Raw genomic sequence first — 23,325 nt, 5'->3', positions numbered from 1 at the left:
TGGCCAGATCTATGCGCCAAATTGCAGCACCAGCAGCAGCAACAACACCATCAGCAACAACAGCATCATCAGCAACAGCAACACCAGCAGTGACAGAGTTTTCTTTTTTTGAATTGCAATCGGAGAATGCCAATTTGGTGCCTAATTTTTATACCCTGTAATAAGGAAACAAAACTTTAATATTAATACATTACAAGAAAGTTTAGTGTGGGTACTAGAAGTAAATTTTACTATATAGTTCATCCTTAAATAAATAAATAAATTTTTTAATAAATTCTGGCCTAATCCTTATAGTCTTTGAAATTCTTTAATTGTTTACATAAATCCCAAAATCATTATCCATAGAGTACTCCCAATATCGAGAGCATTCTCTGCACAATATCTTATGTTTTCAATTGGAACAGCATCGGAAATAGAAAAGAACCATTGAACGCATTGGAAAATGGCAAGTGATTCTTCTAAATTGCTTCGCTGCGCAATTATTTCAATTTGGACTGAAGCAGGCTCAAACCAAACCACCAGAATCCAGATACGGACGAGGATGTGGATCCGTATCCGGTGCGGAATCGGGTGAAGTATCCACCACCAGCTGACCATCCTTTCGGTGGTTATAGTGGTGGTGGTGGCTCTGGGGCTCAGTGGTCGTATTGTCGTTATTTGAGTTTCTTGGCCCATAAATCAGTTTGCTGCCTTTTTAATCCGTTTTAATTGCTGTTCGTTGGTCAGACTATGAATGTCGCAGGACTAGCATAAGGATATAGTGGCCGTTGTTGCTGTTGGTACTGCTGTAACTAGTCCTGTTATTGTTGTTGGCGAGGCGATTAAAAGGATGGAACACGTTTCGCAGATGAATCTTCTGTTCTAAGCACCTTTTCGGCCATTAAAAAGGTAGTATGAAATCCCGAAAGGATATAGTTTCTGTCTTTTTTGTCACCGCAGAACCAATTGAAAAGTATACTTCGATTAAAGTTGGTTTCTTTAGACTTTAAAAACCTAAAAAACGCTGAGCACCCAGTATCATTTTCTCATTTTGACATAAGCGATCCATAATTGCGGTCGACACTCCCATTCATTTACTTTTTTGGACTCTAACTAACCGCAAATGTATATAAGTTTCCTTTTCCACATCGTTTATAAATTAACCATCAATAAAATTAATACCCTTGGCAGAAAACTCTGTAAACGCTTCGCACAAAATATTAAAAAAAGTGGTTACAGAAGGATAATTTTTGGAAGAGAAAAGGTGAGAAAAGTATTGAGAAAAAACACCAATGTTCCCGAAAATGAATGAAAAATTCGGTTTACGGAAACCGCAAAATGACAGGCATCTGTTTAAAAGGTTCATGTTGTTCTAATTGTTGGCTACACCCCTCTTGCCCCAAAGGAAGAGGGCGGGGTTCGGGAACTGGCAGATCATTCGTGGACAACGCTTATCATGCGGCAGTTCCCGGGCGAGCCGTTTAGAAAGTGCCGCTCCTGTCACTCTGGCAGCAATTTTAACAGGTGCTCGCTAGGGGACAAAAAATGGCAGCAGTGAGCCCCAGCCACAGACAAAAAATACAGAATACAGCAAAAAACTGGCACTGGCAACTGGCAAATGAAAACTGCAAGCCACCAAACAAATGCGGATAACAAACTGTCAAAGTTTTACGCTTATTACCAGCAACATGGCGAAAAAATAAAACAACAGCGGCGAAGGAAGTAACAACTGAAGCTGAACCAGCGCTTGTTCAAATTTGTATGACATTGTGTTGCCGCCATCTCAGTCTACTTCCCCTCCTGCTGGCAGGTTTCAGGGACCACGAACCTGTCCAGTTTTTAGTGGTCTGCTCCACTGCCCAGCGGGATATGGTGGCTTTTTTTCGTGGGTGTATCCAAATATTTTTTTTATAAGGAGATGGTTTCTATGCCCTTTTATAAAAATTAGGTCGCATTTTTATAATATTTACATTAAATTTTTATATTTTTCTCTTATTGAATAATATCAGATAATATCAGAATATGCTTTTTAATATTTACAAATAAACAAAATGTATTTACTATTAAGTTTATATATGTATGTACTTGTATACGTACGTATTTTGGATTTATCTTAATTAACTTTAAGATTTTAAAATACATGTTTGAAAAACTTTTAAAAATTACACCAATTTGTAATAAAAAATATATGGGCAGAAAAGAAATAAAAAAGATTAAAATACCACAAATATACTTATAAATTTATACAATTTAATCCCAGATACTTTTCTTAGAGTTAAAGAAACTAATAAGAAAAAATTGCTTCATAATTTGTATTCGAAAAACGATGACAAAAAGTTGGAAATTTTCAACAGATATGGCGTGATTACAGTTGCCGCCAGCTACTTGGGAAACTCTCTGCTGGCTAGAATGGGAAGGAGTCATTTATAAACTGGAGAACTGAAGAAGCACCCACAGAAAAACAGAAACTCTGAAAGGGACAGTAACTTTTGTCAAGCTCATCAAAATATGCTGCGACTGAGACACAGACCCTGACAAAATGGCGACAAAGCTAAGGGAAAACGTACTCGCACAAAAAGGACATTAACTCATTCACATGCTTTTCGGGAAAGGGACAGTGCGCAGTTGGGGGAAAAGAGAAGAACGAGTGTGCCAGGAAAAATGAGTCCCATGCCTTTCATTAAAACTTTCGGCAAATTATCGGGTAACATATGCTTGCGGCTTGATTGTCAAATATAGTTCACCAAAGGAACTCGGCATCTCCCTTCCACGACAAGTCCTTTTGGCCTTCTTGAGTAAGCCAGTCCCAAACATATGCGGGTATGTATGCACGAGTGTGTAACACTTTTCCACTTGAGTGTTGTAAGGGGAATTCGCCACAGATAGAGACATGAACTCTATATAAATATTAAAACAACTTCAACGGACTCCATACGTTGTTTCCCTTTGATTTCCTTGGGGAACTAAACCGGAGCAAAAAGAAAGCTTCGGGGAGAGCCATCGCATTTCCCCTTTTTATTCCAGCATCCAGTAGAAGGGGTGGCAGGACTCGTATCTGGGGTTGAGCGGAAAAGAATAAAAATCCGCGCAGGCGTTGTATGTTTTTCAAATGCCATTGCATGTTGAACACCCTTGAGTGAGTGAGTTCATTTGGATTTTATTTTCGGAATATTTGAATCATAACTATTGTTGATTTGTAAACAAAACATAAAGTTAATACAATTATTGGCTATTTAATAGTCCTATTAACAGATTTCAGTTTTTATAGCATAGTTTTTGGGGTAAAAGTTCACTTTTTGGTTCTTGGTAAAAAGAAGGGAATCTTTAAGTTCCATTTTATTTATATTTCAAATATATTATTTTTATTCGATTAGTATAAAATGTATTATAAATGTTTGGATACAATACTTAGAAACAAAAGTAGATTAATTTTATAGCTTACTTAAAATAAAGAAAGTCTTGTGTTGAAATGACTCTATTATATTTTTTTGTTAAATATTCCACAAACCCCCTTTCTTGACTCTGAGGAAGCATTATTTTCCTGCACCCAAATTACAGCTTCCCTACCTTTTACCCTCCTTTCCCTCTCTTAGTGCCTTTCACTCGTCCTTTTAGTTAGTTTGCCTTGGAAGTCATTAGTAGTTCTATGTTAATTTGGTGCGCCTAATAAACTGCTACTTTTTGCCAGAGCCCAGCCTGGCGCACACAGCATTACCGCCTGCCTACCACCTTTTGGAGCAGCTACCGTTACAACTACAACAGCCATTACTCTGACCTCCGCCACCCACCAGCCACCCAACAACCACTTCCCATTCCAGTTAAAGGTTGGTGGCGCTGTGCGAATTTGCCACTTCAACAGCTCCTTGGTGGCAACACGGTCACGTACGCGAAACGAGTGAAAGCTGAAATTTCGTTGAAAAAGGATATATGGGCGCAGAGCTGGCATTGTCCTGGGGCCGTGAGCTGAATTCCAACTACGGTTGAGTGTGTATCTTCCGCCCTATCTGTCTGCTTGTCTGCCATCTTGGCTTTTACATACAAACTTTTCCGGTTTCTTTTTCCTTTTTCCATTTTTTTTTGTGTAAAATGGCGTGGCAATGTGGAAGAGAAAATGCAGAAAAATTATTGATTTTTTTTGGAAGGGCTTTAGAAGAATTTCATTCTTAAACTTAAAGACAGGATGCTCTGTCCAGAAACTTGCTTAAATGTCAAAGATCAGCGCAATACAGGTGACTGACTGAGTATGTCGCTGTCAAAGCGCGATTCACTTTTATTTATTCATCATTCGCAGTATAGTTGTGACACCGCATGCCAAGCCATCATTTTTACCACAAATTTTTAATATTCACAAAACACATGTCAGACAAAGTCAAGAGACGAATCAGAAAAACTTTGTTACCCAACATGACATGTCATGCGGCCTCGACGAAAATGAAAAAAATGCATACCAATCAAATATTCTAGTTTTGTTTTGAAAAACAAGCAAACTAGAAAACTTTTTCAAGTGACAGGTAAATGACAATAAAGAATGACTGTCTTTATTACAGTTTATTATTAACTGGAAAAGGAAAAGTTTCGATGGAACATAAATTTTTAAAATAACTTGTAAGTTTGCACTAATTTTTTTTGATAAAGTTTTAATAAAGTTTTATTATTTTTCATCATTTTCTGTGCATCTGTTGTACTTATATCTTTCGGTTTGGCCAATTACTGTATAAAGTTTCTTGAGTGGTCCGCTTTCAACACTTTTTAAAATAAGCGCCTTAAATGCAAAGCTGCAACTTCCGATTTTAACGCGTTGCACACGAAATCATTTTGAACCCGAAACCGAAACCAGTTGGCGGTCTTAATTATGAGCAAATGTTGGTCAAGTTATGCGACCGTTCTTTTTCAGCGTCCGTCCCCGTACTTCCCCCATGGCTGGCTCACTTTTCACTTTAGTTTGTGGGCTGAGCGAGCTTCCAGAGGGCCTGTATCGAAATCCTATAATTATGTGCAATCAATACTTTTTCAGTATCGGCTTTAAGCCGGAACGGATGCGTATCGACCAGAATTGCAGGGAATAATAAAGCGATTGGAGCGTCTTCAAATGAATGGTAAAAAAGGGAGATCCCTTAAAGCGAAAACATTTTTTAAATATACCTAATATTTAATAACTTATTTTTAAACTTTTTTTTTATAAAGCCTAATAAATTAATAATTTTTTTAAATCCTTAAACATTAAAAAAATGTTAATTGCGAAATACAAAGACTGTTCATAAGAATATAAATATGCTTGAATAATTTTTTTTTAAATGAATTTTTGTTTATAAAAATCATTAATATTGGATATAAGGATATTCTAAGACGCCTAGAATATAATCTACATACATCCTTTATTTCTACATATACATGTAGCACTTAGATAGCAAAGACTCAAACCTAAAACTGTATGTAAGATTTGAATTTTATTTCAAAATTGAGGAATAATTAAAGAAACTAACACAAGAAACTAAACCAATAATTCTAAAACGAATTAATAATTTATTAATTCTTTTTAACTAATAAATCTTTTTCCAAAAATTTGACAATTAGCTATGTTGACATATGTAGGTTTTTGGGTTGCCAGGGGAACCGTCACCATCGAAACTAATTTCCACCTCATTCAGTTGACAGATTTAAAAGGACAGGTGCTCAGTTACGACCGGATAAGTTACCTAATTATATCGCTATGAAGTTTATCCCGCTCCATACGACAAATACGGCAATCGTGTACAAGAACTCGCTATGCTCCTTTGCCTCGCTTTTGGTCCTGGCCTTTATAGCCCTTTCCGTGATGATTCCGGTACTGCTAGTGTCCCTGCTGAGCCCTTACTCTGGCATTTCGGAATCAAGGGTGCTTTATGAACAGCCCATTATAGAGTTCGACTACAAGTACTTATTCGTGGCCACCACAGAGCCAACGGAAGAAGGAGAACCCGAATCCATGGTGGCCTGCAGCACTTTCAGATACTTTAATTCCAAAATGGGTGATTTCACGAACAGTTGTAGTGCCTCTAAGTATTGGACGGAAGACTTTGACCATGACACGGTACCGGATCGCGTACACTTTCATCTGGAGCTGCAGGATGTCCCCGCCCGTCTGTTGAACTTTGACCTGATTGTTTTTTTCGATGCCCAGCTGCAACACAAGTGCGATCTATCACCTCCATCTGTGCTGGCCCATCAACTCCAGATTCCAGTGGCGGCTCGTCTCACCAATGGCCGCATTATGATGAAGGGAGAACTGCAGCTAAAGCAGTATGTAGAGCTGACATGTCCGTTTCCAGGACGCAATATCAAGACACAGTTCCGCAAGGTACAACTGGACAACAATTCCTCCACGGCGGATATAAACCAGTACAAGTTGGAGTCATTGCTGGGTCAGGTGAAAGCCAATCCGGCCTATTTCCAGTTAGCTGTGCAGGAGACCTACTACAAACCCACTTCACCTCATTTCGAGCGCGGCCTCGTCATCGAACTGGAACTAGATGTCCTGCAAGTTCCCGCTCGTTACCACTTGAGCATTTGGGAAAGACTGGGACAATTCTGGCTCTACTTTGCATCCTTCTTCGGAATCTCGTTCTACATCATGAACAAGCTAAAGGACTTTCTGTTCGGACGCCACATAGTCCGCTCCTGGGAGATTATTCCCTGGAAGAAGCTCTACTGACACCAATCGGGTGCCATCCTGGAAATGGACAACTTTTCCATTGGCGAATGATTCGAGAGACAGAGGCGGTTGATCAAATTCCAATGCAAATTCATTGTCAGTCAAATAATAAATATAACAAATGTACAGAAAATTTAAGTGCACTACGGGGGCTCGAAGCGAGCCTCTTATTTGTCTCGACTATTGGACATCAGCGCAAGGTTCCCAAATGATGACGTGCCGGAAACGGAAGACGTTGGTTCTGGGGCGGGGTCAAAGGCTCGGTTGTCTTCCAAGACAATGGTAGTGTGGGGATAATGATTCAATTGCACAAACAGATACCGGTACTCGCGTTTACCAGAGGCCGACTAAAAATACGAAAATAAATATTAGGATGGGTAATTGTGATGCAAACGGGATACCCACCTTTCGAGACTCCAGTTGAACAGTAGCCTTGTTTCTCAAACCCTGCACATAAAACTGCATTCGCATGTGGGGCTTTCCATTCCGTTCGTAACTGGAGTGAGCCACATGCTGTCTGCGTCCACGCCGGGAGGTTTCACCAAATCCCTTAATAGGAGCTCCAATCGCATCTTGGACTCGGGGATCCTCAATGACGCGGTTAAGAGCTTCTGCATAAATGTTATTAGGGCTCTCGCAAGAGAATAGCTCCCTGAAAATGGCAAAGAACATAACACAGGTGACCCCCAAGCCGGCTACTATTATGGCCGTGTAGCTGGCTGTTTTTGTGTTCTCCTTAATTTTCTCGCCAATGGGACGTACATCCGTGGAAACCTGGCTTGGGCCCTGTGATTGCTGCAATGCTCCGCCACGGGACCCTTCTAAAAAACGTTTATTAGTTAAGTAAATATAGAAACCAAGTCAATACAAACCGCGGGATGCTTCCTGCCGTAAAAGTGGACTCCAGTGCAATGCTGCCGCACATTTTAAGCGATCTAAGTTGCTGGGTAGCAACTTGTGTCTGTGGTGGACAAAATTGCGCAATAATGCTAACCGAGACATGACTTGAGCTCTAATTACTGGCCAAAATCTATATATTACACACGCGATAAAAAAAAACAAATGCAATCACCTGTGTGTGGTGTTGCCGGACCAATTTTGATATGATAGAGATGGCACTATTCCAATCGATATTTTCAAATTAGTAAGATACCAGTTTTATTGTTAATTTAGTAAAATATAATAATACAAAATTGGTATAAGCCCTGTTCTGATTATTTGTTAAAATTTTTATATCAGAACTTAAAACCCCTAATAATTCTTCTCAGTAATGTTATGCTCTCCCAATAGAACTGAACTAAAACTTGCATTATTTGACAACTCTACCGCCAGCTGAGTTTTGTTTTTCAAGCGAATTGTGTGAGTAGTTCCCCTTGTAGATAAAAATATTGAAATAATTCACCCAGTGCTCTTAAGTACTCTGCGAACCATCAAAGGTGTGATAATTAGGCGTGCACTAATCTAATCTAAACTGTTTCTGTACACGCTGCTCGGACCCGACCTTAAATTTCTGGCACCTGTTCTTTTCGGCAAATCGATGTCTGCCGGCTCCGGAATTAATGGTGCAGAAGCCAGACTAAAAGATCACGAAGAAGTCAGGTAAGATAGGTAAAGTAATGCGAGATTTTAGTAACAAATATATTTTTGAAAACTATTCAGAACTGGGACCCTTTGCTGCTGCGAGTACATCTCTGACAGAGGAGCACGGCGCTCACACTTGCTAGGATGTTGCTGTGATTGTCGGGACTTTGACTTGGTGTGCACAAGGTCGGAAAACAATAAAGACGTTTCCATATACTTGCTAAACTATTTCCACAGATTGGTCACTTGTCGACCCATCGACCGAAGAAATATAGACGGCATGTTGATTGCTTTTCAAGATCGATTGCGCCTGCCGTGGCGGGGCGGTGCCAAACGGATCTCGCCGGCGGCTGTGGCTCCGGCGTTTGTTGTGCCCCTTATGCTGGGCCTGGCCACTCTTAATTCCAAGACTGCCGTGATCCTGATGCTGACACTGGTAGGCTTCACCATGTGGGGCGTGCAGGTGGCGAAGCGAACCGCTACGAAGACAAACTTCTTTCTCAGTTGGATGGTCTTCTCCGTAGTCTACATGATCATAATATTTGAGTTTCAGGTGCCTCTGCTTGAGTTGGCACCGGAGGAGAACTATGCCCTAATATTCTTCTCCTGCGCATCCATTTACTGCTTGTTTTCCGCCAAGAAATTGTCAGCTCTTAACCTGGTTTCAGCTCAGTATGGAACCACGCCTAAAGATGAGCTGCCCGGCATCGCAGAAGCATCCAGTGGCGAGGAGCAGGCCGAGGCCCAAACCACACTCCAGATGGAGAGTGTTTTGACCATGGAGGAGGATGAGATTGTGGACTTGGACAGCACTGAACGAGCGGGCCTGATGCACGGGCAACCGAACATCTGTGAAACCTGCCGAAAGGTGACTCCTCGAAAGGCCTATCACTGCGGCGTCTGTGGCACCTGTGTCAAGAGAAGGGATCACCACAGTTACTGGCTCAACTGTTGCATAGGAGAACGCAACTATGTGTGGTATATAGTGGGACTGGCTCTGGCCGAGATCGCTTTGCTGCTTGGTGCCAACTTGACACTCACTGCAATCTGTCACCCGTTTATGGTTGTGCGTCCGTTGGGATACCCTATCCTCCTCCCGGACGACTGCAGCGAAGTTTTCGAAAGTTTTGAGTAAGTTTTTCCAGTTGTGGTGACGATGACCTCTTAGTTTACACGTGCTTCTCAACAGGCTTGGCATAACCTTCGTAGTGGCCTGTTATGCGCTGCTTATTTCGGTTTACATTGCGTTTGTTTTGATCCGCCAGGGATATTTGCGGTGGACTGGGTCTACTTTACACGAATACAAACGGGCCTCCAACGCCGCCGGACGCAACCGCATCTGGAACAATTGGCGGTCCATCCTTAAGTGAACGCTGGCACTCACAAACATAACTACAAAGTATAAACCAGCTTTTCGCCCAAAAACTATAGTATTTAACGCTCTCAAACCTAATATTGGTAGTCATTTTTAGTCGTAGCGCTTACAAAGTCATAAATGCAATTAAATTTATTCAAAATAAATAAAAATAGGAAACCAACTTGAATGAAACGAATATCCAACTACCAAAGGCTGTCCTCGCGCGGCTTATAGTCGGGTAGCAGTTCCCAGATCTTCATGCGCCATCGCTGGCGTCGCTCCTCGGTCTCCTTTTCTATTTTGAGAATCTGAGGCAGGCGCCGCCAGCAGTCCAAGACCTTCCATTTTAAATGCCTGATAGGATATTCCGAATAGAAATTAATATGATTTATATTTTCGTTATAGATCACCCACCATTCATGATGCGAGATGGCCTGGCGGGTCTTGGTGTCCTCGATCATCCTACAATGGGTTGTGTATTTCAGCCAGCGACCGAACCAGAACTCCATGCAATGCAGCGCATGCCAATCGATGGCCACCTGCATCTTGCTCCGCTCATTCTGCACATACAGGATCCAGGCTACCAGGGCGCGTCTCTTGAGGATTGTATGCCAGCATCGTTCTGCTTTCAGCATCTTCTCGCGCTGCTTGTAGGCCGTGTAGTTGCGCCACGACTGGAAGGAGTTCTGTTTGTACATCCTGCGCCGGAACTCTTCACTCTTGACCAAGTTTTCACGTTTACGCTGAAGCAGTCTTTTGAAGGCCTCCATTCCAACTCGCCGCAGTAGCAGGCGGCGGCTGAACTCCACAGCCTTTCTTTGGTTCTCAATGAACCTTTGGCGTTCTCGCTCCTTTAGAACTTTGGCCATCTTCTCCTGACGGCGTTTTTCCTTCAGCACTTCAATCCTCAGACGTTTGGCTTCTTCGTCTTCCTGGCGCTAAATGGGAAAAGCTTCGGTTTGAAAACTTGTTCCTGATACACAACTAAACCTACCTTAGCCTCTTCCAGGGCCATCTTGGCGGCCTCCCTTTCGGCCTCTGCTTGGGCCCGCCGCTGGCGAGCCTGTTCGTGACGCACGCTCCTTTCCATGGCCCGTTCCTGCATGTGCTGCAAAAAGCGAGGCTGAAGCAAAGCCTTGCCCTGTAGCCGGGCCATCTCCTCGTCCTCGGCATCGCGAAGATTGCCAATCAGCTGCAGACACCTTGCCTTGGCCTTAGCCTTAGGATCGCCGCAGCGGATGACAGTCTTCAGCTCCTGCTTGAGGTCCTCGCGCGCCTCCTTGGCTTCGTCGCTCAACTTACTCAATTTTAGCTGCATTATTAGCCGCTCCTGGCGCTCCAGCTTCATGCGTTGCAGATCTATGATATCCTGCTGTACTTTTAGTCTGTGGGATAAAAAAGTGTCTATAAGGTTACAATCCTTTTTTAATATTTAAGGATATACTTGTTCTTGAACTGTTTTTCCAATTTCACGGTCTCTTCGCGCTGCTCGAGAGACTTTTGGGTGATCTTGCTTTTTTCATTAGCCGCGTCCGCGGGCTGGGACGTCCGTTGACGTTTCTTCTCCTGCCGCACCTTGTCCAAGAACGCGTTGATCTTCTGCACCCGATTATCCTTCGCATGCGCAGTCTGTCCCTGCTCCCGCTCAATCTTCTCCAGGGTGATGAAATGTATCCACTTTAGGAAATATTTACGCATGAGAACCAATTCAGTGTTGGCCCTGGCCTGGAAGAGCTGGTCGATAATCTTCTGCTTTTCGTGGCTGGGTTGGACATCAGACTCATCCTCACTGTCGCTGGACAGCTCGGGAAGCTCGGCAACCTTGGGCTTCACCACCACCTTGGGTAGTTCAATGCGTCGGATGAGAAGGGCTTGAGTCTCGGGCTCCGGTTCTGGTTCCGACTCCTCAATGGGATGAGTGCTCGGCGTGGGAGTCTTCTTTTGGGGTAGCTGGAACTGGACATGCTTTGGGGGAATGGGCAGGTCCTTATCCAACTGCTCTTTTTGCTCCTCAGCTGCCTCCATTTGGAGTTCGTAGAGGGCTTCCTCGGCCAAGTCGGAGATTACTGAATCTATCCCATCACTGGTATCAGAACAACTCGAAGACTCCCTCTGCAGTGAGGGGGGCTTCATCTCCTCCGGCTCCTGCTTGCCCTCTTCCTGCAATTCCTCTTCGTGTCGAATGGTACGGACGTGAAGCATTTGCCGCTCGGCTGCTGCCCGCATGGGCTTGAAGAACTCCTCCGTCGAGGTGAGGGGACTGGGAGTGCGACAACGCAGTAGCTTTGCTTTGCTCTCATCTGCCTGGACCTGCTTGGCGAACTTCCGATATTCCAGAGCATCGAAGGAGATGACATTCTCATTTCGAAATTCTGGTAGTTCCGAGACCTCCGCTTCATTCTCCACCCATTCCCGGTCCATGTCGGCCTCTTTTTCCGCTTCGGGCTCAGCCCTAAGCTCCTGGATCAGGGTTTTGGTGGCCGCTTTCTTCGTTTCGGAGCACATCTGAGCCATTTGACTCAGAGCCTCGACAGGAGTACTGTAGAAGTTGTCAATATGATGCACCGCCTGGGTAAGGCTCTCTACCAGAGGCTTGTGGTTCAGCTTGAAGTCCGGTTTCGAGGGAGGAACTCGGTGGGACTTGCTGCGCTGGAACTGCCTAGCCAACTGCTGGCGGAACTTATCCAGCTGGTGGTCAACGAAGCGCTGCTCCACCTCACGGTTGTGAGCCTTGGTGGCTTCCAAGGTGTTGCCATGGGCTATGGTGGCCAACGGAAGCTTATGCGGAATCTTCTTGAACTAAAAAATATTTTAATAAAAAACAAGAAAGGAAAGCTAACTTCGGGCGGAGCCGAAGTTGATATACCCTTTCAGGTAAAACCGGATATATATCGCAAACATCGTATATAGTTGGCCGATCCTTATGAGAATATGATAATATAACTCAAGTTATTATTATATAGAATCTAAAAAAAATCCCAAATTTATATTTCCAAAATACCAGAGTTGGTATTTCTACCAAAAACCATTTCCGATCGTTCAATTATATGGCAGCTATAAGATAAGCCGGTCGTTATAAAATTTGGTAAGTCGGATTAACTGACCAAAAATATAATCTGTACCAAGTTCCAGCTTTCTATCTTCAAAAACACGAAAGTTGGGTCATTTCCGATCGTTCAGTTATATGGCAGCTATAAGATATAGTCGGCCGATCCTTATGAAATTTGGCATTTGTTGCCAAAAATAGCTCTCATGTCAAATTTGAAGTCTCTAACTCTAAAAACACCAAAGTTATACCATTTCCGATCAATCAGTTATATGGCAGCTATAGGATATAGTCGGCCGATCCCGGCCGTTCCGACTTATATACTGCGTGCAAAGGAAAGAAGGGTGTGTGCAAAGTTTCAAGACGATAGCTTTAAAACTGAGAGACTAGTTCGCGTAGAAACAGACAGACGGACGGACAGACGGACATGCTCATATCAACTCAGGAGGTGATCCTGATCAAGAATATATATACTTTATAGGGTCGGAGATGTCTCCTTCACTGCGTTGCACACTTTTGGACAAAATTATAATACCCTCTGCAAGGGTATAATAACAAAGAAGTAGCCATCTCCCTACCATCTTATGGCGCATGTCCATGATAACACTGGGATTCAATTGCTTGGGATCATCTCCCTCTATCAGCTGGCGTTGCTGCTGCTTGCCCACATAATCCACTTCTATGAACCGACGCACTGCATCTGATTTCAGGCCTGTAGTGTTGGCCTGAAAGTACCGTTTGCGGATGCGGTCCCAGCGGGTATCCTTGTTGGGCTTTTCACGACGTTTGCAAAGAGACATTATATTCTTTTAAGATATTTCTTTTAAATGCAAGATTTTTTTCAGAAATTCGACAGATATTTTTACTGATTTGTGAAACTTTTATAAACAAACTGAAGGATTACCCTGACAACCTGACAGCTGCCGGCCGGGGAAACCCACCCCTGGGTGTCAGCATATTTACATAAAAATAACAATTAAATTAATTAATTTACCAGCTAATTTTAAAATCAAAATTAATTATTAAACCACAATTGCGTTCGAAGCTCAGCTTGTTCCATTTTAATCTTCATAAAGTGTACATAAATGCCATAAATATTAGTTAAGTCGATAAGTAACAAAAATTTTGAGGACTTTGCAAGCTTAGTTTAGCAGTATTTTCCGGATAATAGTTGAGTAGTCCTAAGCGGCGGCAGGATCCTTCTTACTCTTTTCCTTCTTGCCCTTTTGTTTCTCGGCAGCGGCCAGCTCCAGATCAATGGGAGCAGGCTTCACAAAAGGAATCTCGTCCTGGAACTTGGCCGGCATGTACTTCTTCAGAGGCTCTGGCACCTTGATGCCAGTCTCCGTCTGATGCGTTTCCAGGATGGCGCAGATAACACGTGTGGCGGCGCACATTGTGGCGTTCAGCATATGGACATAGTCTACGGCGGCATTCATCTTCTTGGTCTGGCCATAGCGCACCAGCAAGCGGCGTGCCTGGTAGTCCAGACAATTGGAGCAGGAAACCAACTCTCTGTAAGCGCCACTGCCGCCGAACCAAGCCTCCAGATCCAGTTTCTTGGAGGCGGCATGATTGAGGGCACCAGACACGATGTTAACCACGCGGTATGGAATGCCCAGCGACTGGCAGAACTGTTCGGCGTTGCCGATCATCTCGTCCATCATCTCCCAAGACTTGTTGTCGTGGGGCGAGGTTAGCACGAACTGTTCCACCTTCTCGAACTGGTGCACGCGGAAGATGCCGCGTGTGTCCCTGCCATGGGAGCCGACTTCCTGGCGGAAGCAAGTTGAGAGTCCGGCATACTTGATTGGCAGCGAGGCCTCTGGAAGCCACTCGTCCCGGTGATATGCGGCAATGGGCTGCTCTGAGGTAGCAATCAGGTACTTCTCGTCGATGCCAACCTCCTCTGCCTTCTCGCTGCCCTTGCCAACCACCTTGTAGAGCTCCTCATCGAACTGCGATAGCTGGGCCACTTCCTGCATCACCTCCTTGCGCATGAAGAAGGGCGTGTACAGAGGAGTGTAGTCTTTAGTGTACAACAGCTGCAGAGCGTGCTGGATAAGAGCCTGTTCCAGGAAGACGGCGGCTCCGGTAAGGAAGTAACCACGACCACCAGAGACAACGGCTCCTTTCTCCGCGTTCATGCCATCGATCATAACAATAAGATCCACATGCGAGTACTTTCCGCGTTTCTCGCAGTCTCCGAAGGTACGCTCCACGCGATTCTCGTCCTCGTCGTTGGACACCGGCACCGATTCGTGCAGATGATTTCCCACCTCCCGGAGCGCCGTGTTTCGGGTTTGTTCCGCCAACTCCAGGGACTTTTGGTTCTCAGTCATGGCATTGTCCAGCAGAATGCGCACCTGCTTGATCTGGCTCACCGTCAATGGCTGCAGCGTCTCGGCAGTGATATCAGCCAGATTGTCGGCTACGGCTTGTGGCACCTCCTCGCTCATCGGCCCGACAGGCTCCTTCTTCTTCATCTTCTCCCCGATCACCTTGCTGCAGACATTCTTCACCTTGTTCAGGTTGTCGGCACGGTGACGGCACTGACGCCACTCGGTGTCTTTGGAGATTACCGTCTCCACCAGCGCCAGGTCCTTGAAACGCTTCTTCTGGTTCTCCCTAATGGCGTCCGGGTTGCCGCCCTTATCGCTACGGAATAGATCCAGATCCAATACCATCTTAGCCTGTTTGTTTAGCTATTTAACTCGTATTAATTTCGTATTCGCCCTCAGTCGGCTTTTTCACAACGTGGCTGGGCCTTTGCGTCAGCTGGGTAGTGTTAGAAAACGTACGCGAGTCACCATTAGGGTGGATCAGAAACAAAAAAATTAGTTTTCTCTTTTTCTTTTCCTAAAATTTTTAAAGTAAATTTAAAACATTTAGAAGTTGTTTTTTAAACAAAAAAATCCTATCTGAAGAAGCTCTATATCGGTAACAATAAGCTTAATACAAATTCGGGAAAGTTTTTAGATCTCAAGTTTTTCTCTACCAAAATATTTGTAACGGTTTCTAGTTTTAAGAAATTTTCCAAATTCTTTGTACATTTTCTGTGCAATTAAAATGTTTTACTTTACGAAATAATTTATTGTCTTATATGAAATCCATCACCATATCTGTAAAAACTTACATACAATTTTTGCGAAAATTTTAAAAATGGCAAGGTGACTATCTGGGAAAGCTCCCGTTACATTTTGCACCTTTTGGTGCAACCCTTTATAACACTGAGCGACAATAACAACTCAGCCTCGTTCAGCTGTTCAAAAACAGTCTGATTGGAAAACTCAAAACGACACCTAAAATGGGCTTCATCGATCAGGAAGTTACAGATGTTCGGGCCAAATGCGAAAAGCAGGTGCCGCACACCAAGATCATCATCTGCTCAAACTCTCTGATCCGGGTGGACATTTATCCGGAGAGGCCCAATCGCTCGATGACGGTGTGCTTGCGATTCCCGGAAAACTATCCACATAACACACAAATCTTGGTGGAGCTGAAGAGTCGAGTGTATTCGGACATGCTACTGACGGAACTGACCCGTCTAATCGACGACTATGCTCGGGATTTCCTAGGCAAGCCACAGGCACTGCTGGTCCTTTCATTTGCTCAGCAGTATTTGTCGGATAACCCACTCTGTGTGTGCCTGGATGAGATCAAGCAGCTCAGAACGGACATTAAGACCCCTGGGTCAGTGGAGAGCCTATTGAAACTGAAGCAAAGGAATCGCAGCGTGGAACTGGTGGCCAAAGGAGGACGCTACTCATACAAAGTCACGGCTGTAGTGCCCGACAGCTACCCAATGCAGAGTGTGGATCTTCGCAGCCAGGACTCCAACCTCCCAGCAGTACTTGTGCGCTACCTGAATGGCCAGTCCCGAGAGATTGCCCGCCAGTGCGTGGAGCCCCCCATTCGAATGAGCAAGGAGGCGCTGGCCAATTTCCGGCCTGTAAGGAGCCTTCACCGATCACTCAAATTTTGTCTTGAGGCTACCCGTGATTTCCATGCCGAATGCTGTCCCATTTGTAACGGCACTGTGCTGCCAGAGTATCCAGAGGATTTGGAACAGGATGAGAACTCAGACTTTTACATAGAACGTGTCTACTGTGGCCATTTGTTCCACCAAGGCTGTCTTAAAAAGTACCTAGCTGAACCGCCGTTTCCCAAGGGTGGCAAGCTGTGCCCTGCCCAGCGTCGGCATCCCCGGTCCGATGCTCAGACCTACATGGGAAAACCCCAAGCAGGAGCAGCATCATCAAGCACGGCCGCAGATAGTGGAGTATGTGGCATTAAGCTAGCCCACGATCGCTGGGTGGTCAGCGTCAAAACGGCAGAGGCCAGGTGGGCGCAAAAGCAAGCCCGTCAGCGAGAGCTTGAGGAGGTAGTCGACTTCCTTCAATAACAAAGATTTGCCATCCAATTGAACGGTATTGTGTATATTTTATGTATTTTGTGATTTGTATTCGAATACGCTTATATTACTAGGAATGAAATAAATAAAATGAAGATGTAGTGCGACTAGGTTGGTACTGGGAAAGTCAATAAATTGAACACATGGTAATGCTCCAGTCTTTTGTAAAAATAGGGAAACTAGGGCCTTTATCTATTCCAGCGGCATTCAACCGACTTCGTTCGACTTATTTTTTGCGTGATTTTTAAATTGTTTTCCTAAATTTTAATACCTTGCAAAGGTATAAAAGTATTCGAGAAGGAAACTAAGCTGGAAGCCCATTAAGAGTGCCTGCTTATTTAGATAAACTTCAGAAATCTGTGACTATCTCGTCGTCCTCGTATCGCTTGATGGGGTCTCCCTTGATTAACGATGAAATTAAACTGTAGGAATAATATTATTTTAGTACGAAAACGTAGTCCAGTTAGCAATGACCCACTTACCAGTACAAACCCACAAAGAACATCACAAAGTAGTAACCCAGATAGATCATGCAGTTCCTCAAGTGCACCCTGAGTAGTCCCCGGCTATGAATATCGACCGGGTCATACACTCCCAAGCTATCCCGTCGCTGGCGATGGAGTTCGTAGTAAAGCCACATCACCATGGGTAGATTCAGCAGAAACATTATCCAATGGCCACCAAGGAGAAGCAAAATGCAGAGAAGGGCGTGGGAGCCGAACTTGGGAATCACCCAAAAGTTGAGCCGCCGGCAGCACTCCTGTGCATTCAAATAGTCGCACTCCAGATCCGCCAATGTTAGAACCTAAATGATTTTGATACCTATTAGATTTCAATATCCACGAATGGTAAACAAAACTCACATAGTATATAAGGAGTAACAAAATGGCCCCGTAAACCAAAAGAGTAATACAAAATGTAGCTGTTTCCGGTAGAAACATATTGGATTAGAGATTCACTTTTTATTTAAAATTAACGGTAAGTTTTTCAATTGTTTACAGAATTTGCAACATTTTGCGATTTGTTTGGTTTTAATTGGAAAAAGTAGTGCTGAACAATGCAAAATTGTGTTTTCACTTTGAGCTTAAGAATGCTGCCAATTTCTATAAACAGTGCTGCCAAATGCTCGATATTTCTGCCCACTAGTTTTTAAATATCGATAAATAAATTTTAAAGGAGCGCGAATTTGAGAGGCGATAACAGTAACCGCTAACAACTTCAATTTTCAAATGGAAAATATTTAAAAAGTTATAGAACTATTTTAACTAAATCTTTATTGACTCTTTAATTAAATTTAATAAGACTTATTTATTTAAAAACTATATTTATTTATACTTAGAAGTTTTTCATGTCTAATAACTTAAAAATAATTAAAAGAAAAATTATGTATGTGCCAAAAAGCAAATGAAACTTTATAAATAGATTCAAAAAATAATTTTCAATGTATTCCCTAAAATAATAGTAAAAAACCATTGAAATGTCCCAAAAATTATCAAAGCCTGTTTGTTGCTTATCACTGCCTAACTGGTTTTCCCGCAATCGGTGCACTCACCCCGGAATAAAATATTTCCTGGATCATCCGCCAAAATATAAAACGTAAACGATGCTCTCCAGTGGCAGCAGTTCTCGAAAGCATCGATTCCAGAATGAAGTTTCATTTAATCCTGATTTCCATAATCCTAAGCTGTGTCCTGGTAAAAAGCCAAGTCCTTATCCCTGGACTCCGAGTACGACAGATTCCCGTGCTTACCAACGGCCAAATTCAACCGGTTCCGTATCTGGAGCAGGCTTCAACTGTTACTCCGGATTCTGTGAGAGAGCAGTTCAGTCGAAGGGGAATGACATTGGCCAAACCTTTGGTTAGTGGAACTCCGGCCCAAGCTAAGCTTCCAGATTGGCCAAATACGAAAGGATAATCGGAAAAATTACAAAAAAAATACAAAATAAATTATGCAAAATAATTATAAGTGTTTAACACTCGCCAAAACAAAAATGTATTTTATTAATGTTGCTTATCAAAAATATTTTTTTCTTTTTGTCTTTTATTTTGGTCATCAGTAATCGGTGCAAAAGTATTCGATAATTCCCGGCATCAGCTGATCCGCTGTTGTCCATCGAATGGGCACACTGACAAAACAATAACAAACAAGTTATTTATTTTGGCTTTCAAAAGTTAAGTAATTTTAATTGAAAATTAAATATCATAAGGGAATTATCTTAAGATAAATGCAGATAGCTGGTAGAAACATATTATTGCCTTTGAGGCAATCTATTTTGGGTGTCGGGCGCCAGTACCCCGTTGCGACTCAATCAACGTCTGCCGGTGCTCAGACAAATGTGGAGCAACAGCCTCCGCCTGCCGCAAAATGCGATGGAAAAATGCGAGGATGGCAGTTGCACAACTATGGCGACATCGACGAGCTACAGCTATCAGATAAACTGAAGATACCTTCGATTCGTAGCTCTAACGAGTGTCTCGTACGAATTAAGACAACTTCAGTGAATCCCATCGATGTGGCCATGCTCCGAGGATATGGCGCCACAGTCCTAAACAAGATGCGTTGTCTTCCGAGCAATGGTATTGAATTCCCGCTTGTACTTGGCCGTGAGTTCTGCGGAGAGCTCGTGCACAAAGGAATGGGGGTGTCTCTTCCTTTGGGAACCCGTGTCTGGGGCGTGGTGCCACTGCAGTCCAGTGCCGGAGCTCATGCAGAGTACGTAACCGTACCGTCATACTGTGTAAGTGGAATTGATGTTGTTCAAGTCCTCCATAATTTCTAACAAAGCCATTCAGATCTCGAAAGCTCCGAAACAATTGGATGACTGTGAGGCGGCAAGCGTGCTATACGCTGGACTTACGGCTTGGTCTGGTCTTTACGTTACTGGCGGACTTGGAGGACCATGTGGAGCTACCACATCCTCCGGCGGCGGAGCCCACAAGCGTGTCTTGGTCCTGGGCGGTTCCGGTGGTGTGGGGACCCTAGCCGTGCAGATACTCAAGTCACAAAAGGTGCAGGTTTTGGCAACGTGCAGCGTGAGAAATATGGAAATGGTTCGCAATCTGGGAGCCGACCTTGTGGTGGACTATAACGACAGCGAGGCTATGGAAGAGCTTTGCAAATACGCGCCCTACGACATCATTTTGGACTGTGCCGGCCAAGGAGCTCAAAAGGCATCGGAATTGAAGTACGATTATAGGCAATATATTACCTTTTCATCGCCAATGCTGGCCAATATAGATCAGCAAGGCTTGGTCTTTGGAGCCATCAAAAACCTTGGCGACCTGGTCCAAACCAATTTGAAGTCCTTCTCCCAGAGAGGCGGCCTAGTCAAGTGGGGCTTCTTCAGCCCAGCGCCCCATGGCATTGAGTTTCTAAAGAAGCTTGTCGAATCGCGGAAGGTATGTATAAATTCAGATTATAGTCAAATAATCTGCTAATCTCCCGCTTTGTGGTTTCAGCTGATTCCGCAAATCGACTGCAGTTTTGATTTCGCTGATCTGCCAAAGGCCTTTGAACGTCTAAAAAGCGGACACATGCAGGGCAAGACGGTGGTGAAGCTTTAAGGGTATATACGCGATTTATTTCAGAGTATATAGTGGTCAATAAAGGGGTATAAACACTTTAGGCTCCTAAATAACGAAAAATAATGGAAGAATACTAGACAGGGAGGTTGTTACACATTTTAATTAAAATGTAAATAAATAAATGTTGCGCTGTGCGTAGCATATTTTGTTTCAAGGTATTGTTTACTCTTTAAGTAAATTTTTAAAAAAAACTTTCCAGTGGAGCTTCCCCTAAAGCACTTTGCAAACTAGTAGGCGAATTCTCAAAACTTTGACCATTGGCCGAGGCAGTGACGCAGTTTGCAGCGGTATTCAACCGTGTGCCATTGCATCACAGCCGATTGCCCGCGGTTCAACGACTGTAAATCCACGATCGGCCACTGACGCATATTATTATTTGTTATATAAACTAGATGCCGATCTGCGCGATAACACAGAAACGGCGTCCGTCAAGGATCACCTTTAAGTCACCGTGAAAAGCCTTGCTATCACCGGTGGATCTGAGCAGCAGCGTCCAGACTGAAGGGCAATCAGTGGCATTTGGCTCGATCCAGGTAGCTCCCGCTATCAATGATTCAACCTTTAGATCACACATTTAAGCACAATCATCCACGACTAGTACGGCTAGCATTATAAAACTATTCTGCCAGCCGTCCCAACCGACACACTCCACAGCGGTGCGTAAATTTCCGCGCCTCTAATTATATGCCATCGAGACTAGCCAGCCTGACTAGTCAGCCGGGTAGAATACCCAAAAACGTTATCGGACATTGAGTGGCCAGTCGGGCGATTCCGCAGCACGCGGCGCGCCTACACTAATCACATCGTTCTCATGCGTTCACAACGCTTCGGAGCATCGGAACATAAGTTATTCTATATGTATGGGTCCCTATCGCCCAGGTCGAGGCTTTCAAAAACCTCACAAAAAAATAAATACTTTCCATCATCGCTATCATGCGACGTAGCCGGCAAAGAAAGCGAAGACTGCACGCGTCTCTGTTTTTGTTTTGGTTTTTATTAATAGCTCTCAATTTGTTACCGGGGCTAGTGGCTCTTGATATGCCCGGAATAGCCCCTGATAGGGCTTTGGCGACAAGGTAATACTCTTAATAGTTTCGTGAAAGTATTCAATGGAACGAAATCCCGATTCGTAGAGTCCACATTTTATTTAAAATCATAAGTCACCCATAAAGACAAACATTTTTTTAGTATAGTTCGATAACTAAAGTCAACAAATATTCAATAAACCAGAAATAGAGTAGGGTAATCAGCTAAGGAAAAATTTCTGTCTGAGCTTGCGGAAGACCTTGAATTCCCAGTGCTTATCTTATGTCTGAATAAAATCAGCTCTTATTGGAAAAATTGTCAAGGCAAGAACCTCTTGAGTACTTCACTCTGAATGGGATTTTTATGCATGGTGTATGTTGGGGTAGTTAAGGAAGTATGTACATAAATTTATAAAATGTACTTATTTTTCCTTAAATATACAATTAAATGATTGGAAATTAAACAAAAAGGAAAGTAATGAATTAATAGTCATAGCATGAGGGTCAAAACTTATACTACTGAGACATTTTTTGGGAAAAGGGAGGACATATCTAGGCTAGGACATATCCAATCGTTTCTCTACAGTCCCGAACGTAATTAATTTTATTTAATTAGCTTGCTAAACACTGAATTTTGAGAGTGAAATGAACAAAGTAGTCAGGTTTTAAAATAGAGTACATAGTTTGTAAAATGAAGTTTGCTTCACTTCAGATCTCCGTTCGACCGCATCAACATCTATTCTTCTAGAATTTTATATTTTTCCATTTAGTCTAAATCATATTTACTAGATAAATATTTACTAAATTTTGTTATGGATAAGAGAACCGCAACCTTGTTGCCATATATTGTGGGTTTGATAAGTCGCCAACCCGAACTTCGTAAGTAAAGGCTATTAAAACATGGTCCAGCAACTCCAAAATATTTTTATTTTTCTTTCTGAAAAGGTGTGTCCAGGGACTACATCATTAAGCATATCCAAGATGCAGTGATGCACGAGCATGTGTCTCCCTTTGGGTCTCTTAAAAACGCTGTAGACTTCGCTATCGGAGTGGGGCAGACGACTAAAGTACTTACCCTTGTCGATGAAGAAGTGACTTCTATAGGACGTATTCAATTTGGACGACCGGTCTCCAATGAATTGCCTCCCGAAGCAATGGTTACTCCTTCTCAGGCCCGAAAATTCATCAAGAAGAGGATGCCAAGATCGCGGGCCACGAGTTCTCCAACCCGAAAAGCCAATGCACGCCTAGCCGTCGACAAGAACAAGGGAGGATGTGTAGCGAAGGCTCCCAAGCGCCCACGCTAGATCCAATCGCTGGCAATCCAAATCTGGAGCTCGTTATTGAAATAATTTTATTTTATTTTACACGAGCATGCCTGTCTTGCTTGGAGTGGCAATTTCTATTTGATTTGGTCGAATCCGGGGGGGTTTATTCTTATCTGTATCTGTGTCTGCATAAAATTCGCTGTTATTGGTAAAAATTACGAGGTAAGAACCTCTTGAGTACTTCAGTTTGAATGGTCTATGGTATGAAAGAATTATGTTGGGGTAATGTAAGTAAATTATTAAAATGTACTTGATTAATACATATACAGCTCAATTCTTAGTAAATAAACAAATAGAGAATGATTTAATGGTCACAAC

General features: G+C 43.3%; 10 protein-coding genes across 17 annotated transcripts; 6 read left to right on the top strand and 4 right to left on the bottom strand.

The window, feature by feature from the left end:
- Positions 1-2,547: 2,547 nt before the first annotated feature.
- Positions 2,548-6,670, top strand: LOC108127253 (transmembrane protein 231). Of its 4 annotated transcripts, none has more exons than XM_070277722.1 (3): positions 2,548-2,799; positions 4,994-5,075; positions 5,628-6,670. In XM_070277722.1, the coding sequence occupies exons 2-3, from the start codon at positions 5,069-5,071 to the stop codon at positions 6,668-6,670; spliced, it is 1,050 nt and encodes a 349-aa protein (XP_070133823.1). In that variant the 5' UTR covers positions 2,548-2,799; positions 4,994-5,068. The 4 variants fall into 4 exon arrangements, with proteins under 4 accessions (XP_070133823.1, XP_017099680.2, XP_070133824.1 ...); XM_070277723.1 differs by lacking the exon at positions 2,548-2,799 and adding an exon at positions 4,566-4,584; XM_017244191.3 differs by lacking the exon at positions 4,994-5,075.
- Positions 6,671-6,739: 69 nt separating this feature from the next.
- Positions 6,740-7,951, bottom strand: LOC108127255 (mitochondrial import inner membrane translocase subunit Tim21). Its single transcript, XM_070277726.1, has 4 exons — positions 7,743-7,951; positions 7,543-7,689; positions 7,076-7,491; positions 6,740-7,017 (listed from the first exon to the last, which is right to left on the bottom strand). Exons 2-4 carry the CDS (start codon positions 7,670-7,672, stop codon positions 6,838-6,840), a joined length of 726 nt encoding a protein of 241 aa, XP_070133827.1. The 5' UTR covers positions 7,673-7,689; positions 7,743-7,951; the 3' UTR covers positions 6,740-6,837.
- Positions 7,938-9,789, top strand: GABPI (zinc finger DHHC-type palmitoyltransferase GABPI). Of its 4 annotated transcripts, none has more exons than XM_017244432.3 (5): positions 7,938-8,029; positions 8,239-8,269; positions 8,330-8,437; positions 8,489-9,382; positions 9,441-9,789. In XM_017244432.3, exons 4-5 carry the CDS (start codon positions 8,532-8,534, stop codon positions 9,619-9,621), a joined length of 1,032 nt encoding a protein of 343 aa, XP_017099921.2. In that variant the 5' UTR covers positions 7,938-8,029; positions 8,239-8,269; positions 8,330-8,437; positions 8,489-8,531; the 3' UTR covers positions 9,622-9,789. The 4 variants fall into 4 exon arrangements, with proteins under 4 accessions (XP_017099921.2, XP_017099920.2, XP_017099922.2 ...); XM_017244431.3 differs by having other exon boundaries at positions 7,939-8,029; positions 8,087-8,269; XM_017244433.2 differs by lacking the exon at positions 7,938-8,029 and having other exon boundaries at positions 8,036-8,264.
- Positions 9,733-13,581, bottom strand: LOC108127378 (trichohyalin). The gene is made up of 5 exons (XM_017244430.3): positions 13,233-13,581; positions 11,053-12,407; positions 10,603-10,993; positions 10,023-10,546; positions 9,733-9,962 (listed from the first exon to the last, which is right to left on the bottom strand). The coding sequence occupies exons 1-5, from the start codon at positions 13,452-13,454 to the stop codon at positions 9,812-9,814; spliced, it is 2,643 nt and encodes an 880-aa protein (XP_017099919.2). The 5' UTR covers positions 13,455-13,581; the 3' UTR covers positions 9,733-9,811.
- Positions 13,582-13,687: 106 nt separating this feature from the next.
- SerRS (Seryl-tRNA synthetase) lies at positions 13,688-15,451 on the bottom strand. Its single transcript, XM_017244186.3, has one exon. The coding sequence runs from the start codon at positions 15,339-15,341 to the stop codon at positions 13,836-13,838; it is 1,506 nt and encodes a 501-aa protein (XP_017099675.2). The 5' UTR covers positions 15,342-15,451; the 3' UTR covers positions 13,688-13,835.
- A 440-nt stretch (positions 15,452-15,891) lies between these two features.
- Positions 15,892-17,169, top strand: LOC108127250 (uncharacterized). Its single transcript, XM_017244188.3, has one exon. It carries the CDS (start codon positions 15,962-15,964, stop codon positions 17,057-17,059), a length of 1,098 nt encoding a protein of 365 aa, XP_017099677.2. The 5' UTR covers positions 15,892-15,961; the 3' UTR covers positions 17,060-17,169.
- Positions 17,073-18,804, bottom strand: cnir (cornichon-like protein). 2 transcript variants are annotated; one of them, XM_070277727.1, is made up of 3 exons: positions 18,621-18,804; positions 17,551-17,873; positions 17,073-17,490 (listed from the first exon to the last, which is right to left on the bottom strand). In XM_070277727.1, exons 1-3 carry the CDS (start codon positions 18,702-18,704, stop codon positions 17,418-17,420), a joined length of 480 nt encoding a protein of 159 aa, XP_070133828.1. In that variant the 5' UTR covers positions 18,705-18,804; the 3' UTR covers positions 17,073-17,417. The 2 variants fall into 2 exon arrangements, with proteins under 2 accessions (XP_070133828.1, XP_017099678.1); XM_017244189.3 differs by lacking the exon at positions 18,621-18,804 and adding an exon at positions 17,932-18,148.
- Positions 18,506-19,044, top strand: LOC108127277 (uncharacterized). Its single transcript, XM_017244215.3, has one exon. It carries the CDS (start codon positions 18,715-18,717, stop codon positions 18,982-18,984), a length of 270 nt encoding a protein of 89 aa, XP_017099704.2. The 5' UTR covers positions 18,506-18,714; the 3' UTR covers positions 18,985-19,044.
- A 149-nt stretch (positions 19,045-19,193) lies between these two features.
- Positions 19,194-20,804, top strand: LOC108127256 (reticulon-4-interacting protein 1 homolog, mitochondrial). Its single transcript, XM_017244193.3, has 3 exons — positions 19,194-19,807; positions 19,863-20,468; positions 20,529-20,804. The coding sequence occupies exons 1-3, from the start codon at positions 19,295-19,297 to the stop codon at positions 20,631-20,633; spliced, it is 1,224 nt and encodes a 407-aa protein (XP_017099682.2). The 5' UTR covers positions 19,194-19,294; the 3' UTR covers positions 20,634-20,804.
- Positions 20,805-22,371: 1,567 nt separating this feature from the next.
- Positions 22,372-23,182, top strand: LOC108127317 (uncharacterized). The gene is made up of 2 exons (XM_017244309.3): positions 22,372-22,558; positions 22,625-23,182. Exons 1-2 carry the CDS (start codon positions 22,492-22,494, stop codon positions 22,984-22,986), a joined length of 429 nt encoding a protein of 142 aa, XP_017099798.2. The 5' UTR covers positions 22,372-22,491; the 3' UTR covers positions 22,987-23,182.
- Positions 23,183-23,325: the final 143 nt, after the last annotated feature.

This window comes from Drosophila bipectinata, chromosome 2L (assembly GCF_030179905.1).
Source record: "Drosophila bipectinata strain 14024-0381.07 chromosome 2L, DbipHiC1v2, whole genome shotgun sequence".
NCBI lineage: Eukaryota > Metazoa > Arthropoda > Insecta > Diptera > Drosophilidae > Drosophila > Drosophila bipectinata.
Note: the sequence above shows the minus strand (reverse complement) of the source record. Positions and strands in the feature narration are given on the sequence as shown.

What these genes read in the sequence shown, in the direction of transcription:
- LOC108127317 (XM_017244309.3), top strand. Translation starts at nt 22,492, where the DNA reads ATGGATAAGAGAACCGCAACCTTGTTGCCATATATTGTGGGTTTGATA. An exon ending in AAGTCGCCAACCCGAACTTC is followed by an intron (nt 22,559 to 22,624) that starts GTAAGTAAAGGC and finishes CTTTCTGAAAAG; the next exon opens with GTGTGTCCAGGGACTACATC.
- LOC108127256 (XM_017244193.3), top strand. Translation starts at nt 19,295, where the DNA reads ATGCAGATAGCTGGTAGAAACATATTATTGCCTTTGAGGCAATCTATT. An exon ending in TAACCGTACCGTCATACTGT is followed by an intron (nt 19,808 to 19,862) that starts GTAAGTGGAATT and finishes AAAGCCATTCAG; the next exon opens with ATCTCGAAAGCTCCGAAACA. An exon ending in AGCTTGTCGAATCGCGGAAG is followed by an intron (nt 20,469 to 20,528) that starts GTATGTATAAAT and finishes TTGTGGTTTCAG; the next exon opens with CTGATTCCGCAAATCGACTG.
- LOC108127378 (XM_017244430.3), bottom strand. Translation starts at nt 13,454, where the DNA reads ATGTCTCTTTGCAAACGTCGTGAAAAGCCCAACAAGGATACCCGCTGG. An exon ending in GAAAAACAGTTCAAGAACAA is followed by an intron (nt 10,994 to 11,052) that starts GTATATCCTTAA and finishes TTTATCCCACAG; the next exon opens with ACTAAAAGTACAGCAGGATA. An exon ending in GCCATCTCGCATCATGAATG is followed by an intron (nt 9,963 to 10,022) that starts GTGGGTGATCTA and finishes ATATCCTATCAG; the next exon opens with GCATTTAAAATGGAAGGTCT.
- LOC108127277 (XM_017244215.3), top strand. Translation starts at nt 18,715, where the DNA reads ATGAAGTTTCATTTAATCCTGATTTCCATAATCCTAAGCTGTGTCCTG.
- LOC108127255 (XM_070277726.1), bottom strand. Translation starts at nt 7,672, where the DNA reads ATGTCTCGGTTAGCATTATTGCGCAATTTTGTCCACCACAGACACAAG. An exon ending in ACGGCAGGAAGCATCCCGCG is followed by an intron (nt 7,492 to 7,542) that starts GTTTGTATTGAC and finishes AACGTTTTTTAG; the next exon opens with AAGGGTCCCGTGGCGGAGCA. An exon ending in TTCAACTGGAGTCTCGAAAG is followed by an intron (nt 7,018 to 7,075) that starts GTGGGTATCCCG and finishes TCGTATTTTTAG; the next exon opens with TCGGCCTCTGGTAAACGCGA.
- LOC108127250 (XM_017244188.3), top strand. Translation starts at nt 15,962, where the DNA reads ATGGGCTTCATCGATCAGGAAGTTACAGATGTTCGGGCCAAATGCGAA.
- GABPI (XM_017244431.3), top strand. Translation starts at nt 8,208, where the DNA reads ATGTCTGCCGGCTCCGGAATTAATGGTGCAGAAGCCAGACTAAAAGAT. An exon ending in AAAGATCACGAAGAAGTCAG is followed by an intron (nt 8,270 to 8,329) that starts GTAAGATAGGTA and finishes AAAACTATTCAG; the next exon opens with AACTGGGACCCTTTGCTGCT. An exon ending in GAAGTTTTCGAAAGTTTTGA is followed by an intron (nt 9,383 to 9,440) that starts GTAAGTTTTTCC and finishes GCTTCTCAACAG; the next exon opens with GCTTGGCATAACCTTCGTAG.
- SerRS (XM_017244186.3), bottom strand. Translation starts at nt 15,341, where the DNA reads ATGGTATTGGATCTGGATCTATTCCGTAGCGATAAGGGCGGCAACCCG.
- cnir (XM_070277727.1), bottom strand. Translation starts at nt 18,704, where the DNA reads ATGCTTTCGAGAACTGCTGCCACTGGAGAGCATCGTTTACGTTTTATA. An exon ending in AGGAAATATTTTATTCCGGG is followed by an intron (nt 17,874 to 18,620) that starts GTGAGTGCACCG and finishes AAAATCATTTAG; the next exon opens with GTTCTAACATTGGCGGATCT. An exon ending in TTCTTTGTGGGTTTGTACTG is followed by an intron (nt 17,491 to 17,550) that starts GTAAGTGGGTCA and finishes TTATTCCTACAG; the next exon opens with TTTAATTTCATCGTTAATCA.